This window comes from Bombus bifarius, unplaced genomic scaffold, assembly GCF_011952205.1.
Source record: "Bombus bifarius isolate JDL3187 unplaced genomic scaffold, Bbif_JDL3187 scf7180000007974, whole genome shotgun sequence".
Taxonomy (NCBI): domain Eukaryota; kingdom Metazoa; phylum Arthropoda; class Insecta; order Hymenoptera; family Apidae; genus Bombus; species Bombus bifarius.
The window spans coordinates 2381242-2401399 of record NW_022884360.1 but is presented as its reverse complement, the minus strand read 5'-3'; the positions used below and the strand labels follow the sequence as shown (position 1 = coordinate 2401399).

The window sequence follows — 20158 nt, the reverse complement described above, 5'->3', positions numbered from 1 at the left end:
AGAAGTTTTTTCACATAATAATAAATAAGGCAGATATTTAGCAATAGGTTATTTTTAGGAAATATAAAATGATGAATTTTTTAAAATGGCATATATTTATCACTTCCATTCCAATATAGGAAAATATATTTATATATATAATTCTTTTGTACAATGTCTCAAAAGTATAAAGGCTATGTATTTTTAATCGCAATAGCTGCTTTAATAATTCCTTTTTCTTTTTAATAAAAATATTGTAACATTTGGTGAATATTTCACTTTGTATATATCATTATTACATCATTAATATTACATAATAAAATAATTTGGTTTATCATCTCGTGTCTCTTCTGTACCAATATTTATTACTTTGTAGTATTATACAGGTATTACGCACGTTAAATGTAAAATTATATTTTAAATTTGTTATTGCACTCTTAACGAGTCCCAGAAAAATGTTAACGCTGCAATTATTTAACATTGTGATATAGAATAGATTTTTTTATACAAATACGTTAACTACTTATGTATAATAAATACAATTAGTGCTTGTATGATTTTGATGTATACAATTATCAATTAGTACTTTAAGCGATTATATGTATATCGTACAATTGCACGAAGATGATTATCGTTAACCTTTCTCATAAAGGCATATTTAAAAAAAATTTTAACAATTTAAGTTATAAATATTCGTGACATCATAAATTAAATACCCTCATTCAACTCCATACATCACTCGAGTAACGTTTCTGTGAGTCCATTTTCTTGATGTAATCTGCAGCATCTGATTCTGACATTTTTCCTTTTTCCATTACAACTTTTAATAAAATATTGTGTACATCACGTGCCATATTTTTTGCATCTCTAAAATACAAACAAATATACATATATTTTATGAATATATATCACGAATTATTACACAATAAAAAAATATGTGTACATATATATATTGCAAATATTTTTGTTAATATGATTTTATACTAACCCACACACATAGATATGCCCATTTTGTTCACCGATAACTCTCCACAATTCTTCTTTATTCTTTTCCAATAAGTGTGTAACATATATTTTTTGAGCCTGCTCTCTACTAAATGCAGTATGTAAGATTAGAGTACCACTTTTTACATACTCCTCAAGTTCTTTTCTGTAAAGAAAATCTTCATCTTTTTTTCTACATCCAAAATATAAAATAGTATCTCCAACTTCTTTTCCTAAAAGATTAAAAATAATACATTTATTTAATTTACGATTTATTTAAAGAAATACAGATAAACTTAACGTAACTTTTTTTTGTATTGTATTTACCTTCCTTTCTGGCAAAATCACGTTCTTGTATAAATGCTCTGAATGGTGCTATACCAGTACCTGGACCAACCATGATTATTGGAATCGACGGTCGGGTTGGTAAACGAAACTGAGATTTTCGCACAAAAATAGGAACATAACATGGTGGATCTGAAGGATGCTTTTCCTTTAACCAACTAGTTGTTACACCTTTGTTAACTCTACCTGTAGGTGTTTTGTATTCCACTACAACTGCAGTAATATGGACTGATGTTGTGTATAGCTGAAAATTAATCAAGAAATTGTTTTAGAACTCCCTAACAAGTCTTATTTAATTACAATAATAGAGAACAAAAAATTAAGAACTGTACTTTTTATATAAATTATACAATCTTATTATTTTACTATATTTAATAATTTAATGTTATGTAATATTGTTTATATTATTCAATGTTCATTTCAAATTCAAATTCAAGTTTATGCAGTAACTTGCTGCAAAATAATTCCAACATACCTTGGGAGAAGAGGAAATCGAATAATATCGACATTGCAATCTTGGTAAAAGTTCACAAAGATGATCTAAGGCAGGCTTTAAACTAGGAATGTCTTCCAAAATATGTACAATATTTCTATTTTCTTGAACTACCCATTGCTGATATGCAGCTTTGCCTTCTGCGCTGGTTAACGCCATTAATCTTAATTTTTCTTTGTCGTTTGGATCACTGCAATATTCCGCTAATTCCTTAAGAACATGGGTGCGTGGATTACTAGTAATATCTAAGTAATGTGTCAAAGCAGTTCTGTAAGAACATGGACAAGGGAATGGATGTTTCTTTGTAGATTCCTCTGTAATATATAAAAAAATTCACATTATAAAGACACTAATATTAATTAAATTTATATTTAGTTGATTTCTAATTTACCATCTGTATTTGTAAGAGTGAACACTGTGTCTAGATGTACACCACACTTTTCTCCAATTTTATTTACTAGTTCTGCATTATTTACAGGGTATACTGCTAAATGATCACCAGCTTCATATCGCATTTTTGATCCCTCTATATAAAATTCTATATGCCTACATGATCTTTCTGAAGTTGGACCATGAAGTTCACGGTTTTCGTGTACTGGAGCTAAATAAGGATTCTTTGCATCAAAAGGTCTGTAGAAATTAAATTAAGTTAGATAAATATTTTTATGATCTCGATATATTTACAAAAAGATAAATTAAACATACGCTCTTTGATTCTTAAGTGAGTGAAGACGAGCTATTTCACCAGTGTAAATGCGTTCAGGTGGTATGTCAACGTGTTCAGTCAGCTTGTATTGTCTAATGCTAACATCTTCACCCGTACCTTCGATTCCAAAGAAGTCACAAACTGCTGGCCAGAACTTGTCCTTCCATGTGATGAAATCATCTTCTATACTATAATTATTTATTTTATATATTATTATTTATTGTATGTATATACATATATTTATTGTATATATATATATATATATATATATATATATATATATATATATATATATATTATATATATATTATAACTTTATATATTTTATTTTGGGGTTATCTTGTATAACTTTATACAAGTAACTTTAACATTTGAGATATGAAACTGTTTTTGGTATCTCTATAAACTTACTTAGCATCGTCATCTCCCAAACCAAGTTCGAAGACGCGCGTAGCACCAAGTTGCTCTAATCTATGATCGACATATATAGCTACCTCATTGTAATGTTCATATGTTTTATTTCCAAGACCAAATACCTGCAAAATAAAGCGAAAAGAATGATAAATAATAAATGAATGTATACTTTTTATACTTTACGCAGTAATCGACGAAAATATTTGAATACTTATCATAGAAATATTGTATATATATATTACGAATGTGTTATATAAAATATTTAAAAATTTTATTATAATGAGACACGAATAAATATATGACAAATTTTAATAAAATATGTTTACAAAATTTAATTGTAAAAATATAAACATCGGTAGACAAATTTCTAAATATTAGTTCATGTACCTCAGACGTTGGCGCTAAAACTAACATTGAAAAGCGCCGTTGGGTAGCGCTGTTGCATCTATAATGCTTCATCATCGCTTGGAAGAATTTGTCGAACTTTTTTACGTTCATTGTCAGAATGTTTTTCGAGGAATGTTTTACAATTTACTAAAAGTTCTGCTGCTATTATAACCGTAATAATTATAATAAAGAATTATTTTTTCACAATAAAGAACACTATCACACGTTAATAAATGCTATCTATGTAGCTGCACATGTGACTGCTATGAAGTACTTATGTAATATTCCATTATTGTTACATAAATGAAAATTTCATCACAGAGGAAAGTAATTGATGATATTATTTATAATGTAACATAGATTATTATAATATTTAATGCAATGCTCAATGCAAATGAACAGTATAACAGTACTCTGATCTTGTATTACTCTAATGTTATAACCATGTGAAAAGATATACAACGCCATCTAACAACACGAAAATAAGTTCTAATTTACTTTTGCATCATACTATATTTTATTTGTTATTTTAAATTATGATTACAAATATGCACACATTTGCACGATTGTATTATAATTTTAAAAATGTATTTTTAAGATTAAATGTTATTACATATCTATATGTAATACTAAAACCATATAATTATAATTTCAACTTCAATATCAGATATAAAATACTTACGGCATAATTTAATCCATTCAAATCAGCATCTCCATTTTTTAGCCAATCAACGAATTCCATAGCATTGTCCGTAGGATCACCCTCTCCATATGTAGCTAAGCAAAATACTGCCAAACTGTTTGGAATTGTTTTCAAGTGTATTAACTCTTCCTGTTATAATAAATTACAATTATTTAAGATCACGAATAAGTGAATAAAATAACGAAGCATCAAAGTAATTTCTCTTTTGATTTACTTAATTTATACTTGAATTCTACTACATATTATTATTGGTTTATTTATTTCATACTTGAATTTTATTATCGAATTTATGTCGATAAATTCTAATGACAATCAAATATTTAGTGGAATTAAGGTATAATTTAAATTACGTAAATCAAAATATCAATGAATATTAGGTGTGATAAAGATAACTGAATATTAAATATAAATGAAATTAATCAATTTTCTACGAAATTTAATTTAATGTTCTAACTATATAATCAATTTTTATTGAAATTAATTAATCTGATAAAAGAAAATGCTACTTCTTAAATGAAACAAAGATTAAGATTAGTGGTTTGTGTTTCTGTCTTAACAAATAAATCAGTACCATATCACATTCTTCAGGATCAGCCACCATGCCTTTCATTTTATATCGGATGCCTTCTTTGGCCAGTCTACCGGCAAATTCTTCACCGGTTCCGGTTTGACTACCGTAAAATACTACTAAACTTCTACCGGAAGCCTTCAGCTTTTTTATGAATGAATTTTCTGATGTTTGTACCGCAGGGAACATAGTTGGCCTGTAACAAAAAATTTATTATGACATTCCGCCATAGGTCCTCTATAACAGGGAAATCGCATAATGCAGAACGTATCTCCCATGTTATATGAAAGATACTAGATACTGCATTTATAGTATTGTAATACTTATAGTTATATATATGATTATATTAACAATGGTCGAGTGTCATCCGAATTTTATAGATTTTTCTCTGCGAGCTGTAATAGGTTTAAATATACTATACCATGACATTTAATTAATGCAAAACTATTCAAAAATGTTTAGTCCATAATATTTATCTTGTTTTAATTATTCGAAAAGATTTAGCAACGCGGGTCACCGATATTCACTATGTCAATCAATATGTTAATGATATTAGTAATAATAATTCATTATTACTGGATGGAATAGGATTTCGAGATAGCCGTGTATTCTTCTTGTTTGTTTCTGCGCATCAACCACCATAGTGCAGCCAATAAAAGGGCAGTGAGCAGTATGATGTCGAGGGTGTTGAAGAGTGGTTCCTCGAGAACCTCTGTCTTGTCCTCCATCTCCAGCACCGGAGAACCTGCCATTCTTATTGCCTTTGGGTGTAACGCGCCTGCAGTCTGAAACAATACAAGAAATTGTCACATTAATTATCATAATTTAGTTAGTTAACTAATTGGCTCTATTAATATTAAACAAGTAATCAAGATTTTATTTGATATTTTATTATTCCGGGGACATCCATACATTTTGAAATATTAACTGAAAAATTAATATTCTTTAAGATATACAACGAGTTATTAACTTTGAACAGATTGAAATAATCCATAAAATTTCTTCTAGAAAGGTGACAATGTTTCTATATGTATTCATGGATATTTGGTATATTTTATGATATCTTTGTGGCTAATATTTTACTATAACTGAAATTTACATATTTTGGGATCCCTTTAGGTCATAGTTTAATAAGTCTTATTTAACTTATAGAGTCACTTAATAAATTGGCGTTAAAGTCAGAAAAATATAATCTAATTCAAAAATATAATCTAGTTGCATTTATCGCTAACGACTGCAGTAATATACAACACGTAGTAAATTTATCACTTGGATTTATTTATTCCTAGATACTGAAACTCACTGCGTAATTACTTCAAAATAGCATACAGTCAAATAAAATGATACACTAACACTTTAACTGCCATATTGATCATACAGGGTGGTTGGTAACTGGTGGTACAAGAGGAAAGGAGGTGATTCTACGCGAAAAAAGAAGTCGAAAATATAGAATAAAATTTTTTTTTTTAATTTTTTAAAAATCTACAGTGAGATCCGTTATAACGAGACGCGATAAAGTGCACGCGTACCGAGCGAAAATTTAAAATCGATTTTCTCGAAAACAAAGCCACAAACGAAAAATTTTTATTCTATGTTTTCGACTTCTTTTTTCGCGTAGAATCAACCCCTTTCCGCTTGTACCACCAGTTATCAACCACCCTGTATATGATTGGCCACGGTTTCTCCTGTGATGCCACGGAGGTCATTGGTGTCTGGAGCGGACCTTGAACTTCTTACAATTGTACAGTTAGGGCATTTTGAATATAACCGATAAATAGCAGGTACTTTGAAATAAGAAGTGCCCCATTGAACAATTAAACATTTTTATTAGAACATCAATAAAAAAAAAATGAGAACAAATCTTGCATCTAACGGTGCACTATGTTTGCCATATATTTTAGGGGTCATCTACGAATATTATTATAAACACACCTTAGAAAATAATCGTAAATGCTGCTTTTTAATCATATAATTGAAGTTAGAAGTGTGTGCATACCTTACTATTATATATATATATATATAAGAACAAATGAATGAGCAAATACTGTTTACTAATATCTTCTACACGTTTCAACAATATATTCTGCACGTTTTGCTTACGATGAAATAATGAATGTGAATGGTCTGTTGAAATAAACGGAACCTTATTATAATATGTCGCTATTAACTGTTACCAAGACGCCACGGTGGTTAGCCGTGACCCCCAATAAGATAAACGGTCCATTCGGGAAGATGTGTTTTGAATAATAAAAACATTCCCGTGGCATCCTGAGCGAAACATGTAATTTCGGCGTGGTAGTCAGTGTTAAGCAATTTAGCATTTCATGACATTCTCAAATATCTGAATAATATCTGAATATTATAACCGTGCTATGAAAAAAACATTCATATGAGATTTTTAATAAAAAGTGAAAAAAGAAGCATAAATATCGAAGGAACGAAGTCTGATTTATCTAACGACTGGTTCCAAGTGAATCATTAACAAAATGACACGTGTAAGCGTTCCCTTGAATCAGTTCGGCTTCGGTTCTGTTGTAATCGAGATGAGTAAGCATTTTCGTATTGCTGGAATTTGACAATTATAATTTTGCCGAGAGCACCGTTCAACATCTAGGTCATCAATCTTTCGTGCTATCTACGTGACTACCTGCATAAATTATATTTGTCTCTTATAAATAATACATACGAAGGGACCACCAAGGAAAAAGGGGAAATATCAATTTTAACGAATTTCGAGTTTCACATGCTCTTTACCACTGGATATATCGCATTAATTTGAATAAACATTTTTCGAGTTTTACAGTAGTTACATAATAAATTTAGGTATACAACGTACTTTTCACTTTGTACAGTTTAATGTATTTATATATTTTTCAGAATTATATGTACAAGTTGAAAATGATGTAGAATAAAACGAGAAATAAAGTTAAATTATTTTGATATAATATCTACGAGGAAATATGAGATTGTGATATTACATATATTGAAAAATAAATTTCCGTTTATTGATAAACTCTTAAAACTTGACATCGCCCGTTTCTCTTCTAATCCCTTCGTGTATTTGCGTGAATAAATGGAACGTTTTGTTCGCGCAAACACAAAATGTTATTCACATAAAATGTATTTATGTACAAAATGTTAAAAATGTGACAGTGATTGGAAGAGTTATCAGATAAACTTTTGAGACGTGCAAACTGAAAGAAAGACTGAAAAACCTTGAGAATAATGGCAATTTAAATTTGAAGCAAATTTACAAGGGAAAAATCGTGCAAATTTACCAAAATGTATCATATTAATGACTCAGCAAACAGAACGTAAGTAGCGCAGTAATAAACCATGTATCAATGTATCTGATAACAATATCAGACTATCACATGATTATAGCAATTATATCATCAGTGGATCTAATGAAAAGGATTTTTTTAAAGTAACGATGTTGCTCTTATGTTTAAAAATTTAAGACAAAGATTATCTAACATGATATTAACAATTTTATTTCTATTTCAGTGCTTGTTTTGCTTCTGAAAAAGATTCCTGACATAATTGACATAAAATAATAATCCTTATATCGTCATATTTAGCGATAACCTAACATCTATATGTTACAACAGATCCTTCTACGAATAACGATATCCGTCAGAACAATTTTACCGAGTAAAGATACTTTTTCTAATCAGTATTGTATTGTATTCAGATATATTCGCGTAGTTTGCGTCAGAAATTCATTGATTCGACCTACGAACTTTTTGCGTCATAATATAGTTAGTCGTATGATAGCAAAAAATTTTTTTGATTAGATACGTACTTGAAAAAATATGAATTTACGTAATTGAACTTTTTTATTCACGTATTTCAATACCACATTCTCAACTACAGTTCCCCGAAATGTCGATAAAGCAGCTATATTTTTTGGTGAAATCTTATAATTATTCCATTTTAACAACGAGTTTGCGTACGATACCATTTTGGGAACAAATAGAAGAGAAATACACATCTCGATTGCGGTAACAACAATAGAAGTGACGTTTACACGCAGGCACACACACACGTTAAAATGTAATTTAACAGGAAACAAAATATAAAATTTCTATAAAGCTACACGCTTTTTAGATGGATAAAATAAAACTTAAATAACAAGTTTGTGCAATTGCCATTTTTTTTCGAATTACATCAAAAATTGATAAAATCAAATTTTGTAAATTTTTTCTAATCGATAGGTGTGTCTCAATGCGTGAACCGCAGCGTTATCATTTTGATAAATAAAATTATCATCTTCAATTACTTCTGTGAATGGTATTAAAATTATTTCTACATACATGTTTCTTTTCCAGTTTCTCCAAAATGGTATCATACACATGTATATAGGATAACACACTGAACAAAAAATTACATTCTTGTTAAAATAATTTATACTTTAAAATTATATTTATTAAAATAATTTATAGTTAAAAGTCTTTGTCACTACCTTTTATGCAGATGGAACTTATTTTTCTATATTAAAAGTGACCTCATACAAGATAAGAACAATAATAATGATGTACATAGATAAAATATATTTCTTCCAATATCACGTCTTTTCCCCAGTAATCTTTATTTATGGAAATTATTTATGATATGCATACAAATTTCCTTGTGACTCACTCGACATTTGAATCCAACTTTTTTTTTCGTATTCAAGATTGTAAAAAATCTGGAGTAATTTCGAAAAGTTGAATTTATTGTAAAATTCCCAAACTATACGCTTCAGTTTGTATAGATTATTTAATATTATTTTATTTTATCCTCCCTGAACTATTTTGTTATTTTATTTTATGTTATGTATTACAACAAATGTTATGTAATAATTTCATCAATTTTCATAATAGCAATTCGGCAAATAAAAACTACATTCGTCAACTGAATTCGCCTATCAAAACCGTTCGAACGTAATAGTATCATTACAGTCACTTGACATAATTAAAAATTCTATTCGCATAGATGAAAATGACCTCGGATCACTTTATTGTTTTCCCCTGATATCGCTAAAACAATCTTAAAAAAAGAAATAATATCAAAGATTTTTATCAGGTAATGATAGATTTGTTCGGTTTGTAATTTACTGATAAATGATTGTATTTAGATCAATATTGTGATGATTCGCTGTCACATGAAAGAAATTGTCCATTACATTGGATAAACATCTTTTAGATTGTAAAGTTAATCATACTGCTTTTTGTTAAACATTTTTCTCAATTTTTTGAGCAGAAGAATCAAGTACCCTTGGTGCTGAAATCGGAATATCATAACTAGTCATAATTTTATTTAAGATAATTTAATAAACGATAAAAAGTTGTATCGAGAGATAATATTTTTGTAATATTAGCGTAATCATTCTCCGATAAGAAAATTTAGAAGATAAAAGTTTTAGACATCAGTTGTGTGCAGTTTCAATATTGCTTCCAATGAGGAATTACATATATATGCTGTCTCATACGGAAGCATGTCAGAGCTTAACTCAGCAATAATTATAGCTAATGCTTTCACTCGTAATATTGTTTTAATCAGGTCACGAAAGAGCTCGCTATAATAAAATAAAAATATTCATTAATTTAGCAGATAAAATTGTAAGTAATTTCAACATAACATTTAGTTGAATGGTGTTTAACCATAAGAGCTAAATAAATTGCAAAACGAACTGTTACCAAGGTTACACATTATTTATATAAATCCACTCGACTACCATACGAAAAATTAATCTCCTGTAGCATAAAAGAGAATTGAGAAGATTTATGACAATTGGTGTGTATATGTGTGTGTGTAAAAATGTCGTTTGTCTAAGTATCGTCTTCCTACAGCTGCTATTTGCACGTCTGCAATTGAACAGTTACCGAGATATTGGCTCGCGTAATAGGTTACGTGATTCACCTTAAAGAATAGCAGAATAGACCAATAAGACAGACATTTTTCCACTTTATCGTCTCGTTGAATGTCTTTGTTGCAGCGCTATTTTAAACGCTACAATAAAAACAAATATTATGATCAGGATTCATTTTTAATTAGATTATCTTATCCTTACTTTTGGAAGCATTACTAATTCTCTTTATTTAATTATTTAAGATAATATGTTCTAAAAAGAACGTATTATCTTTATTATTTACTTATCATTTATTTTATTATCTATATTATGTACTAACTTGTGTTGTATCGAACAAAGATCTGTATTGTTGGTTAAAAATATTTTTTATTTTAATCAAGACGACATCATTGTACAATATTTCCTTCGTTATAAATAATATACTACTTCGTTAATTTACACGCAATTTTAAATATTATCCATTTAATGCTAAGTTAATAAAAGAGTACACAAGAACGTTTTAATTTAAAACAATATTGTCTATAGTATTTTAATAATTAAATGCGACAGACATCCTAATTTATTTACAGAGGATCAATTCCGTAAAAACAGCAATAAAGTTTAACAACACAAAGAAGAAAATTAATAATCTTGTCGAAACGTAATAACTAAAATTATTATTAATTATTAAATATCAGTCAAAGTTTCAAATTTAAAATCACAATTGGATTAGTATCACCAGAAATTAAACGAATAAAAAAATTGAAAGCTTCAAAATGGTTAATTTGTTATACATAAAGAACGAGCATATCACAGCATCATCTATTTCAATCGTTTCATTTTTTTGCAAAGTTTTTTGTTTCGACTTTAACACCGTTGTACAATTTTTTATTATAAAATAAAATTAATAGTCATAAGTATCAGCTAATGTATGCCGTTAACAAAAAACGACTCTGAAAGCATCTGCTGGTGCTTAAAAAATTATTACCATACTGTTTATCAATATTAATAAACACTAAACGCATGTGAGAACATTTGATGAAAATCACAATACGCTAATATAAATAACAGATGACTAGAAATACTTGTTGTAAAATATAGTTAATGTAGTTAATATGAAATATTAAAAAAGGAAACCATGAAATATTTCTTTTCAATTATATTGCAAATATTTAACTGTAACATACTTCTTGTTGGATCTAATAATAATAATACATAGTAATAATAATTGCAATAATAATAATTGCTTATCTTCTTCTGTTATTGCGACCTTATGTAGTGGATACAAAGATTTTTTCCATTTTATACTCCTATATTCTAATTACAATCATCCTCAAGTCTATTTACTTAAATAGAAAGCTTCAATATAGATAAATATAAAAATAATGCAGGTCTACAAGGAAACTTAAAGATAATCTCAAGTTCACCGTGTATACTTCTCATTATTAATTCGTGTTTATCATAACAATAAATAAGGAAGCTTATCATATTTCGAAATGAACTTTTAAGTGGTTGATGTTTCCAAATTCATAACATTTTTTATTTTGCCTAATAAAATGTTTGTAAAATCTTAATTCAACTGAAAAAGATTTTTCCACTCGACTGAATAAAGTTATGGTTATATCCCTATGATAATAAATTCTCGATCCGAACTGTTAGCGCTTTTAAGATTTTTTAAGATTTTTCCACTCGACTGAATAAAGTTATGGTTATATCCCTATGATAATAAATTCTCCATCCGAACTGTTAGCGCTTAGCATACTAAACAAGTTTTTTCTGTATCTCACGCGCACTCAATGCTTCTCATTCTAACTTTAAAACTCATCCAGATGCAAGCGAGCTATAGAAAAAAAGATAATCGTTAATTTCACGAGAGATCGCTTGCGAACTTAGGTCATTCAGATAGCTATAGAGATAACTAGACTGCGGATTTTTATACAAATTTGCTGCATTTATGAAGATTTAATACGCATTTAATCCGTCTTTGCGCCATTAAATTTTGCACAAATATATAAAAATCGACTGCCAGGATATAATATTTGCACAAATATATAAAAACCGACTGCCAGGATATAACATTTCAAATTAAGGCTAACTAAATGAGCAGGAAAATAGTAAATAGACAATGTTCATGCGCTTACCGGTAAATCCATGCTTCCAAAAGACGTCGCGATGCCTCGTATCGATAAATAGGAGAAGTTATTAAACTAGAGCGAGTTCTCAACGCGACGATCATGCACGGTCCGTTTCGAGACGACACAACATGCTCACGCCACAACGAACACGTAACTGCCAACACGATCGAGACACGCTGAACTGATGCACAAGCAGGACGAAACGAAAAATCAGCGAGTCATTGTCGACCGAGTTTGTGTTTGTAGGATGTATATGTATCTACAGAGTGTCCCTCGCAATTGGTATTTTTTGTTATCGCATGGTACATATATGATACATATATTATCGAGCATGTCCAATGCGCATAAATATTTAAACATTCAGACATAAAATATACTTCAAATAAATCATGTTAATTTATTTTTCTATTGTTTTAATAGAAAACATATTAATATTTAATAGAAAGACATTTTAATAGATTAACATGATTTTTTTTTAAATTAATTAAATTAATTTCAATTCTAATTTTCACCTTTGATCTTATTTCAGGCAATCATACGCAATTACTAGACATTAATAAAAAATAAGTAGTTGATATTAATTAGTATAAATAAAAAAAGAATAATTAAGGTGGATAAAAATTGCTTCCACGGGAACACTTAAATTAAGTGACTTGTTGTTGAGATCTTGGAATGATTGAAAAATATCAATTTTTTCGCTAAATCGCTTCAAATATCCAAATACTTACATATGCAGTCTTATCTATAATTGCTTCGAGCACAGTGTTGTCTTATCTCTGCTTTGTTTTGTATAGTTATACCTTCAGTGTAAATATCATATAGTAATCACATTGTTATATTAGCACCGAATGCGTTAAAGACATCATTCACCAATTGTCTGAAACACCCTGTATAGTATTTGTACACGAATCTACGTGAATAGCACATTGGGTACATACACAGCGACACAATACGTATGTATGTACTTACATTTTCGTATTATATACACTTTAATAATGTTCGATCGTAACACGTTCGTGCATCTAATTGCTGTTCTGTTGTCGTTCTCTTCACATAGCATTTAAATTTCTCGTCATAAGATTTAAATCGAATTCATTTGAAAACGCTTACGTAACGCGCGTGAAAATGTTATCGATAGACTAGACAGTTCGTTTTCTTGCAGCATGACGGCAGATTTTTCCCCGTTTCCCCACTTTTATTTCTAACAGGTCCACTACCCTCTGAAATTCCCCCAAAATAAGATTCTTATCATTGAATAATATTTTAACTGTTATTTAAAAATGAGGCTGCGTTTTTTTAGGTTACTTAAGTTAGAATAAGTATGAAAACTCTATGTTCGACCTTGAGATTGGAAACGACAAATGATATTAGCGAAATAGAAATATACTTTGGTAAATGTTATTCACCAACTTTCGAATATAAAAAAAGCTTTCTCGTTAAGCAACGATACAAAGTGGGTCAACGATATATAAAAATAATATACATACATAAATGTATAATGCAATATGTAATATATATAATATACCATTGTTTTATATTATGTTCGTTGATAAGACAGTTGGCCGAGAAGGAAAATTTTCATTATACATCAAATATATGCAATTACATTGATATTTGTTTCTGAGAACAAAGCGAATTTATCTACTAACCTCCATCGACTACGCGTATATCGTTACATTGTATAATTCATGATAAAATACTTAACAAATGTTCTATGTTTTGTGATTAATTTTCTGCTTTTAAATAAGAGCATTATTAAATACCAATTAATAGTTGATTTAGTGTTTTATAATTAATCGATAGATTCAAGCTGAATTATTCCATTCCAATTTCACTGGTATTAATTCAATTCTGCAAACTGTATCATTTGTATGACAACGAAATGATCTACCAAATTAATCTCAATGACACTACTACAAAAAAAATCATGCAGTCATGTAACCCAAATCTAAACGTATAAAATAAAAGATCATAATTAAAATTGATAAAATGAAAGTTATTATGAAACATATATAAACACAAAATTTGTATGCACTGAGCAACCTAACCTAAGTATGAAACAAACATAATTCCTCGAATGACAATTGATCGAGCATTACGGTAATAATGCATGTATGTATTTGTAAATTGATAGCCTTATCGATCTCGTGACGAAAAAGTAGAAAGCTGAGATACCAGTATTTTGCGAAAGTATTAACGCGGTAAAAATTCAACAACATAAACGAACGACATGCATAAATTTATCTCGCCGGAGAAAGTGAAAGGTAACAAGAAAACTGAATCGTTGCCGTTGTAAAAATTTCACTGATAAATATAGTTTGATGTTCCATTATACGACGCTCGGTAGCGACTATTAATGAAACAAGCTCTATTTAAAATTATAGGAATAATTTCCTGGATCATTAAGTGATAACTCGATTTTGTTCAATCCTTATCATTGATCATTATGTATTCCAAGGAAGAAGTATGTACTTTCTCTTTCGCCTTGTTCACGGTTAAAGAATATAGGATGTTTTATTTATTTATATTAGTATCTTCCTATTTTTAGACGTGAGTTATCATGTTTTTCTTAATTTTTCTTAATTTATTTTTCGAGTTACTTATTATTTATTGATCGCCTGCATTTATATTAATATTATTTATTATTATTCATACCAATAAGCAAGCGTTTAATAATATTCGTTAAACGATTTATACATTACAGAAAATCAAAGGATGAAGCAAATAAAGAAGATAATTCGTAATCAACCTGCGATAATGTTGATTATTTATGACCTACGTAACATGTTACTTTAATCCGGTTTGCATACAGAATTCGATACGTATGCAACGCAAGTCATTACAACAGCGATTGTCATCTGTGTCGTCCAACATTAGAATAGATTAACTATGAACGACTGAACAGTGAACATTTTGATAGAATTAATAAGACTAAACATTGGCCTTCTTCATAGCGAAGTTCATTCGAAGATTGCTCAATCGAGATTCTTTAACTAGTGATGAACTACGACTATGATCTGGCAAAGGACGACCTTGAAATGCTTACATAATACGTGTGGTATAAATGTAAGGTTGAGAATGTCTTCTTGACATTGTTTCTTCAAATCTTTGAAATCGTAACTCTTTTGACAATTTTAGCGCTTCTTTATTTTAATACGACTACGTTGCTGTAATAAATGGAGCTAGATTGCCATATTTTGTTAAAAATGTTTTTATTCTATATTTAGGAGAAGAGATCGAAGATTATTTGGCTATTATAAAAGAAGGTCGCGAATCAAAACGGATCGGAAACTCCTAAGTTATGAAATATATTTCATATTGAAGCTCTATTGTATAAATATTTGAAAGTATCTGTTCAGGCTACAGTGGAAAATTGATAAGCAGTATTCCAAGTTCCAAAATCATTATAGCAATTTTAGACAATTTTATTGATTGTTAATTGCTAGATGTAGTTGTTAAGTATATATAATAAGCGTTTTATAAATGGATATGTAACTTTGTCCGTTTTCAACTGAATAAGTTAATGTGTTAAATAGCATTTGCTTGGACATTAATACACACTTTACTAATGTATATAGCTTCCTGAACAACATTTATTTCATAATTTTATTTGTTTATATCATATATGATTTCATTTTTTTTATTTTCACTGTAAAAATATAACTATGAGGTTTTAATCAACTTTTTTATGAGATTGATTATTAATTAATTCATTGCTTGATTTTATCTATAGGAATTTCGATGGCACCTGTTACTCGCTACCTAATATCAATAAGACAGTGGTAAGATTTTACTGTCACTGTATTATTCAACATGAACCGTAGTTAAAAACAAGAACTGGATAATTGTAAGGTAAAAAAACTTCTCATTACGTTTCATCATGCTTATATAAATATATAATGTACTCCCTGGAAACATATTTCGAATATCATCCTAAATCACAGATTAACTGAAAAATTGCGTTGGCTTATTACGTGAAATGAATTACGTTCGTAGAAAACTTATTAACGTCATGATAATACCTTTCCCTAATTGCATTGTCTCTTTTCGTATTGTAACTTCATATTATAATTGTTTTTGATATTATTATTAAATCATTAACCGAGACGAATTTTTGTTTACTAATACGTACATATACCGTTTATCTAATACGTATTCTACATATTACTTTTACACCAAGAAGTAATATTTTTTTACCGAATAACGATTGTTCTCAATGTCATTTTAAATTTTATTTACAACCGTTTTCAAAAATAATATATTATTGGATTTCAATGTTTTTAATTGTTCTAAAGATATAATATTTTTATCTATTTTTTTATTTGTACGTATAATTTATACATACTTTACGAATGAGAATCGCTCAAATTCCCTAAAATGCGTCACTGTCAATTTATAAAATATCTATCATAATTATCTGTATTGATAAATAAAATTATCTATTACTTATAGAATAATAATCTGTATTGTACATAAATTTTTTACGACGTATATTTCTGCAATAAATTTTACCACTTATTATCCTCACCTTATTATAAATCCTCAAAAACCTCGTATGGCGTATATGATATGCATAGTTGTAAAAGTTTCTCATAGTTAATGTTCAAACGATTTTTTGAGTCGCTGTATATAATAAAGAAAAATCGAAGCAATATTCATTTGTACATATGTCATATGTATATATTCATATGTACATTTGTCATTGTTTATAATTGATGTACAAATTCCTTGTGTTTCAAAATTATGTCAAGACATTTCGATAGAGATATTAGACATACAGGTGTTTATGATGTATAAGCATTTAACGGAAATACCGTTAAAGCATATAACCGTTAATTTTGTTTCATCTACGTTATCATTCTATGTATGTGAAATTGTATTTTATTTATACAATTCATAATAAAATATATAATTTACAGTAATATAAATACAAATATACTATTTCCTGCAACAAGATAAGCTAGTCTATGCGAATACTTTTAATCGTGACTGAGTATATTACAAACATTACTATACTGTATCGTGAAATTTCAAGAATTATGGAAAATTAGTGTTAAAACTGTTGTACCTGACAGTGATATCTACAAGATTGATAGCGATATCGAGTCTTAATTTTAACTTAATATCTTTTAATTTTAAGAAATCAAGTTTCCCTTTTTCGGAAATGTTCCCCATTGATATATTTCTATGTAGTAAAAATTATATAATATTACTTGTAGAAACGTTTGTGTATAGTATATTTTTATTATAATATAGCAAACATCACGGACGAAATATTATAAGAATTTAATGTACAAAACATAACTTGTCATGTTGATACAGAATAAACAACGTCGGCAAAACAGTAAGTAAATATTGCTTACCAAAAACAGGAACATCTTATAAATCAACTGTCATAAAACCGTTTTATAAGCAGTTTTTGAAACTCATTTCAATATATGCTTATGCCTTCTATCTACTTTGTTATTATAACGCATGACGCACGTAAATATGAAATGCATACAATCATAAAAGTCTACATACACCTAAGTCTTTTGCACTGTCCTACCGAAAAAGTTAAAACATACTTTGTTCACTATTATCTATAATTACATATCAATACAAATTACCCTTAGTGAGTTTCTAAAAAGAATGACAAAAATTTAACGATTGACAGAAAGATCTTGCGATAAAATTACATCATAAACTACAAAACCTTTAATGAATAAATCAGATTTTATAGTATTGTGAATTTATATTTTTCCTTAACTACACAAGTTAGTTTAAAATAACTGGAATTTTGATATCGTTTGATCTATTGAAGTTTTATGAATGTAAAGAGTTAGAATGATATAATATTGTACTATAAGAAGTAACTCAAAAACAAAAATATATATTATTTATTTCGATTATGCCGAAAATATACTTTATCTTCTTGATAAAGTGAAAAGAGGCATGAAAAGAGCTGTGCTATTTTTTAAATATCTTAAGCAAGTAATACTATCTTAAGAAATTTGTATCTGATTGATGTGATGACGCTATCAATTACCGATTATACAAAAGAATCGCAGATTATAAAATATATGTATTAAGATAATATGTATAACATATACTATATTTTCAATTTTTAATTTACAATATAAAGTCACTATAGCGTTATCAATAAAAAGTTATGAATAGTGAATAATTATATAGTTAATCCTAATAGAACAAATGAAAAATTACCATATATCAAGTGAAAAATTATAACAAAAAACTAGTTGTTTGATAAATGATACATTTGTGTTAGTTTGACTTCAAGGTATTGAAATGCAAAAATTGAATTAATTACATGTTAATCTCCTCCATTTTCGCTGAGTACATTACGAATTCTTTGTTAATTCCAGATGCGTATTAATTTTTATTGTGCATAAACATTATTCTTTAAAATTCTCCACAAATAAAAATCTAGTGCCGCAAACATTAGCGAATTCGAGGCTTAAACAATTGCAGTGCATTTCAAAATGTGGAAAAATCGATCCATTCTAATATTCGTAACATTTTTTTTCTCATTTTTCCTCGTAGAATAAATTTGTATTGTTTTATGAAAAAATAAGAACTTTTGGTATATATAAAAAATTATTTAATTTTATAGAAATCAATGTAGGAAATGAGTTTCTGAACACGATTTATGAAAATGCATAAAATAAATATTATAATAAATATAAATATTTAATTCATAATTACTCATAACAAAAAGAATATTTAACTCCAAACATCTTTATATATAACATAATCAATTTAATAATAAATAATTAGAAGTAACGATTCAAATTAAATAGAGTTAATAATTAAAACAACATATCCGTACACAAATACATATAGTAATGATAGAAATAACTGTAACATATACATTTTCGAGAATTAACTAAAATTATATCAATGACTATACATCTTATTGAAAACTGATTTTTATTTCATGAAGATATATATGTATACTTACAAGTAAGGAGAATATATTATATTTTTCATAAAAGAAAAGCAAGAAGCAATGCCGAGAAATTACCGTTATTACATTCCACGAACTTTTTTTTACACATTTCCTCGATCGATGATCTTCACGCACGTATATATAATGTATACGAGTACTAGTAACTACCACCTGTTGGAATGCAACATAACACTTACCTGAGGAATTGTCTTCGAACGAAGGAGATTTTAATTGAAAATTTCTGTCCGATCTCTTTCAGGGAAGGTACGCAATGACCATGTGATGACACTTTTTTGTCAATTCGGTTCTTCGCTTGATCCGTTACACTCGCGGAAAGACAATTCTAACTGCACTGGATTCACCACTGATCGAAATTCATATACGTGCAGACGTGCGCGTGCCAGACACGTCGACATCGAACACATGAAGCGATTTCTTTCGTCTAATATTATCGCCAACTCTATCTACCGAGTCTATCAGTAAAGAACGTACTTTTTCCGAGTAAATCCGATCTCGAGAAAGACAGACAAGTGCGAGTAAGAAAGAAAGACTGCCGGATGGAGTCCATATACGTTACGTAGCCGGAAGATTGTTTCACGCGCGGGGTATTTGAACAACGTTACGATAATAAATCTATTTTTGATAATTAGACTGATTATTAT

At 28.6% G+C, this 20158-nt stretch overlaps 1 protein-coding gene across 3 annotated transcripts; it reads right to left on the bottom strand.

The window, feature by feature from the left end:
• Positions 1–178: 178 nt before the first annotated feature.
• Positions 179–19974, bottom strand: LOC117216958 (NADPH--cytochrome P450 reductase). 3 transcript variants are annotated; one of them, XM_033464146.1, is made up of 11 exons: positions 19694–19974; positions 5156–5364; positions 4583–4775; positions 3991–4140; positions 2919–3043; positions 2507–2695; positions 2193–2431; positions 1784–2115; positions 1291–1552; positions 968–1196; positions 179–846 (listed from the first exon to the last, which is right to left on the bottom strand). In XM_033464146.1, the coding sequence occupies exons 2-11, from the start codon at positions 5329–5331 to the stop codon at positions 702–704; spliced, it is 2040 nt and encodes a 679-aa protein (XP_033320037.1). In that variant the 5' UTR covers positions 5332–5364; positions 19694–19974; the 3' UTR covers positions 179–701. The 3 variants fall into 3 exon arrangements, with proteins under 3 accessions (XP_033320037.1, XP_033320036.1, XP_033320038.1); XM_033464145.1 differs by lacking the exon at positions 19694–19974 and adding an exon at positions 12554–12741; XM_033464147.1 differs by lacking the exons at positions 3991–4140; positions 4583–4775; positions 5156–5364; positions 19694–19974 and adding an exon at positions 3309–3434.
• Between the last annotated feature and the right edge of the window lie 184 nt (positions 19975–20158).

Coding starts and splice junctions, on each gene's coding strand:
- LOC117216958 (XM_033464145.1), bottom strand. Junction 4,141..4,582: donor ATCCTGAAGAATGTGATATG/GTACTGATTTAT, acceptor TTATTATAACAG/GAAGAGTTAATACACTTGAA. Junction 3,044..3,990: donor TGAATGGATTAAATTATGCC/GTAAGTATTTTA, acceptor TTTATTTTGCAG/GTATTTGGTCTTGGAAATAA.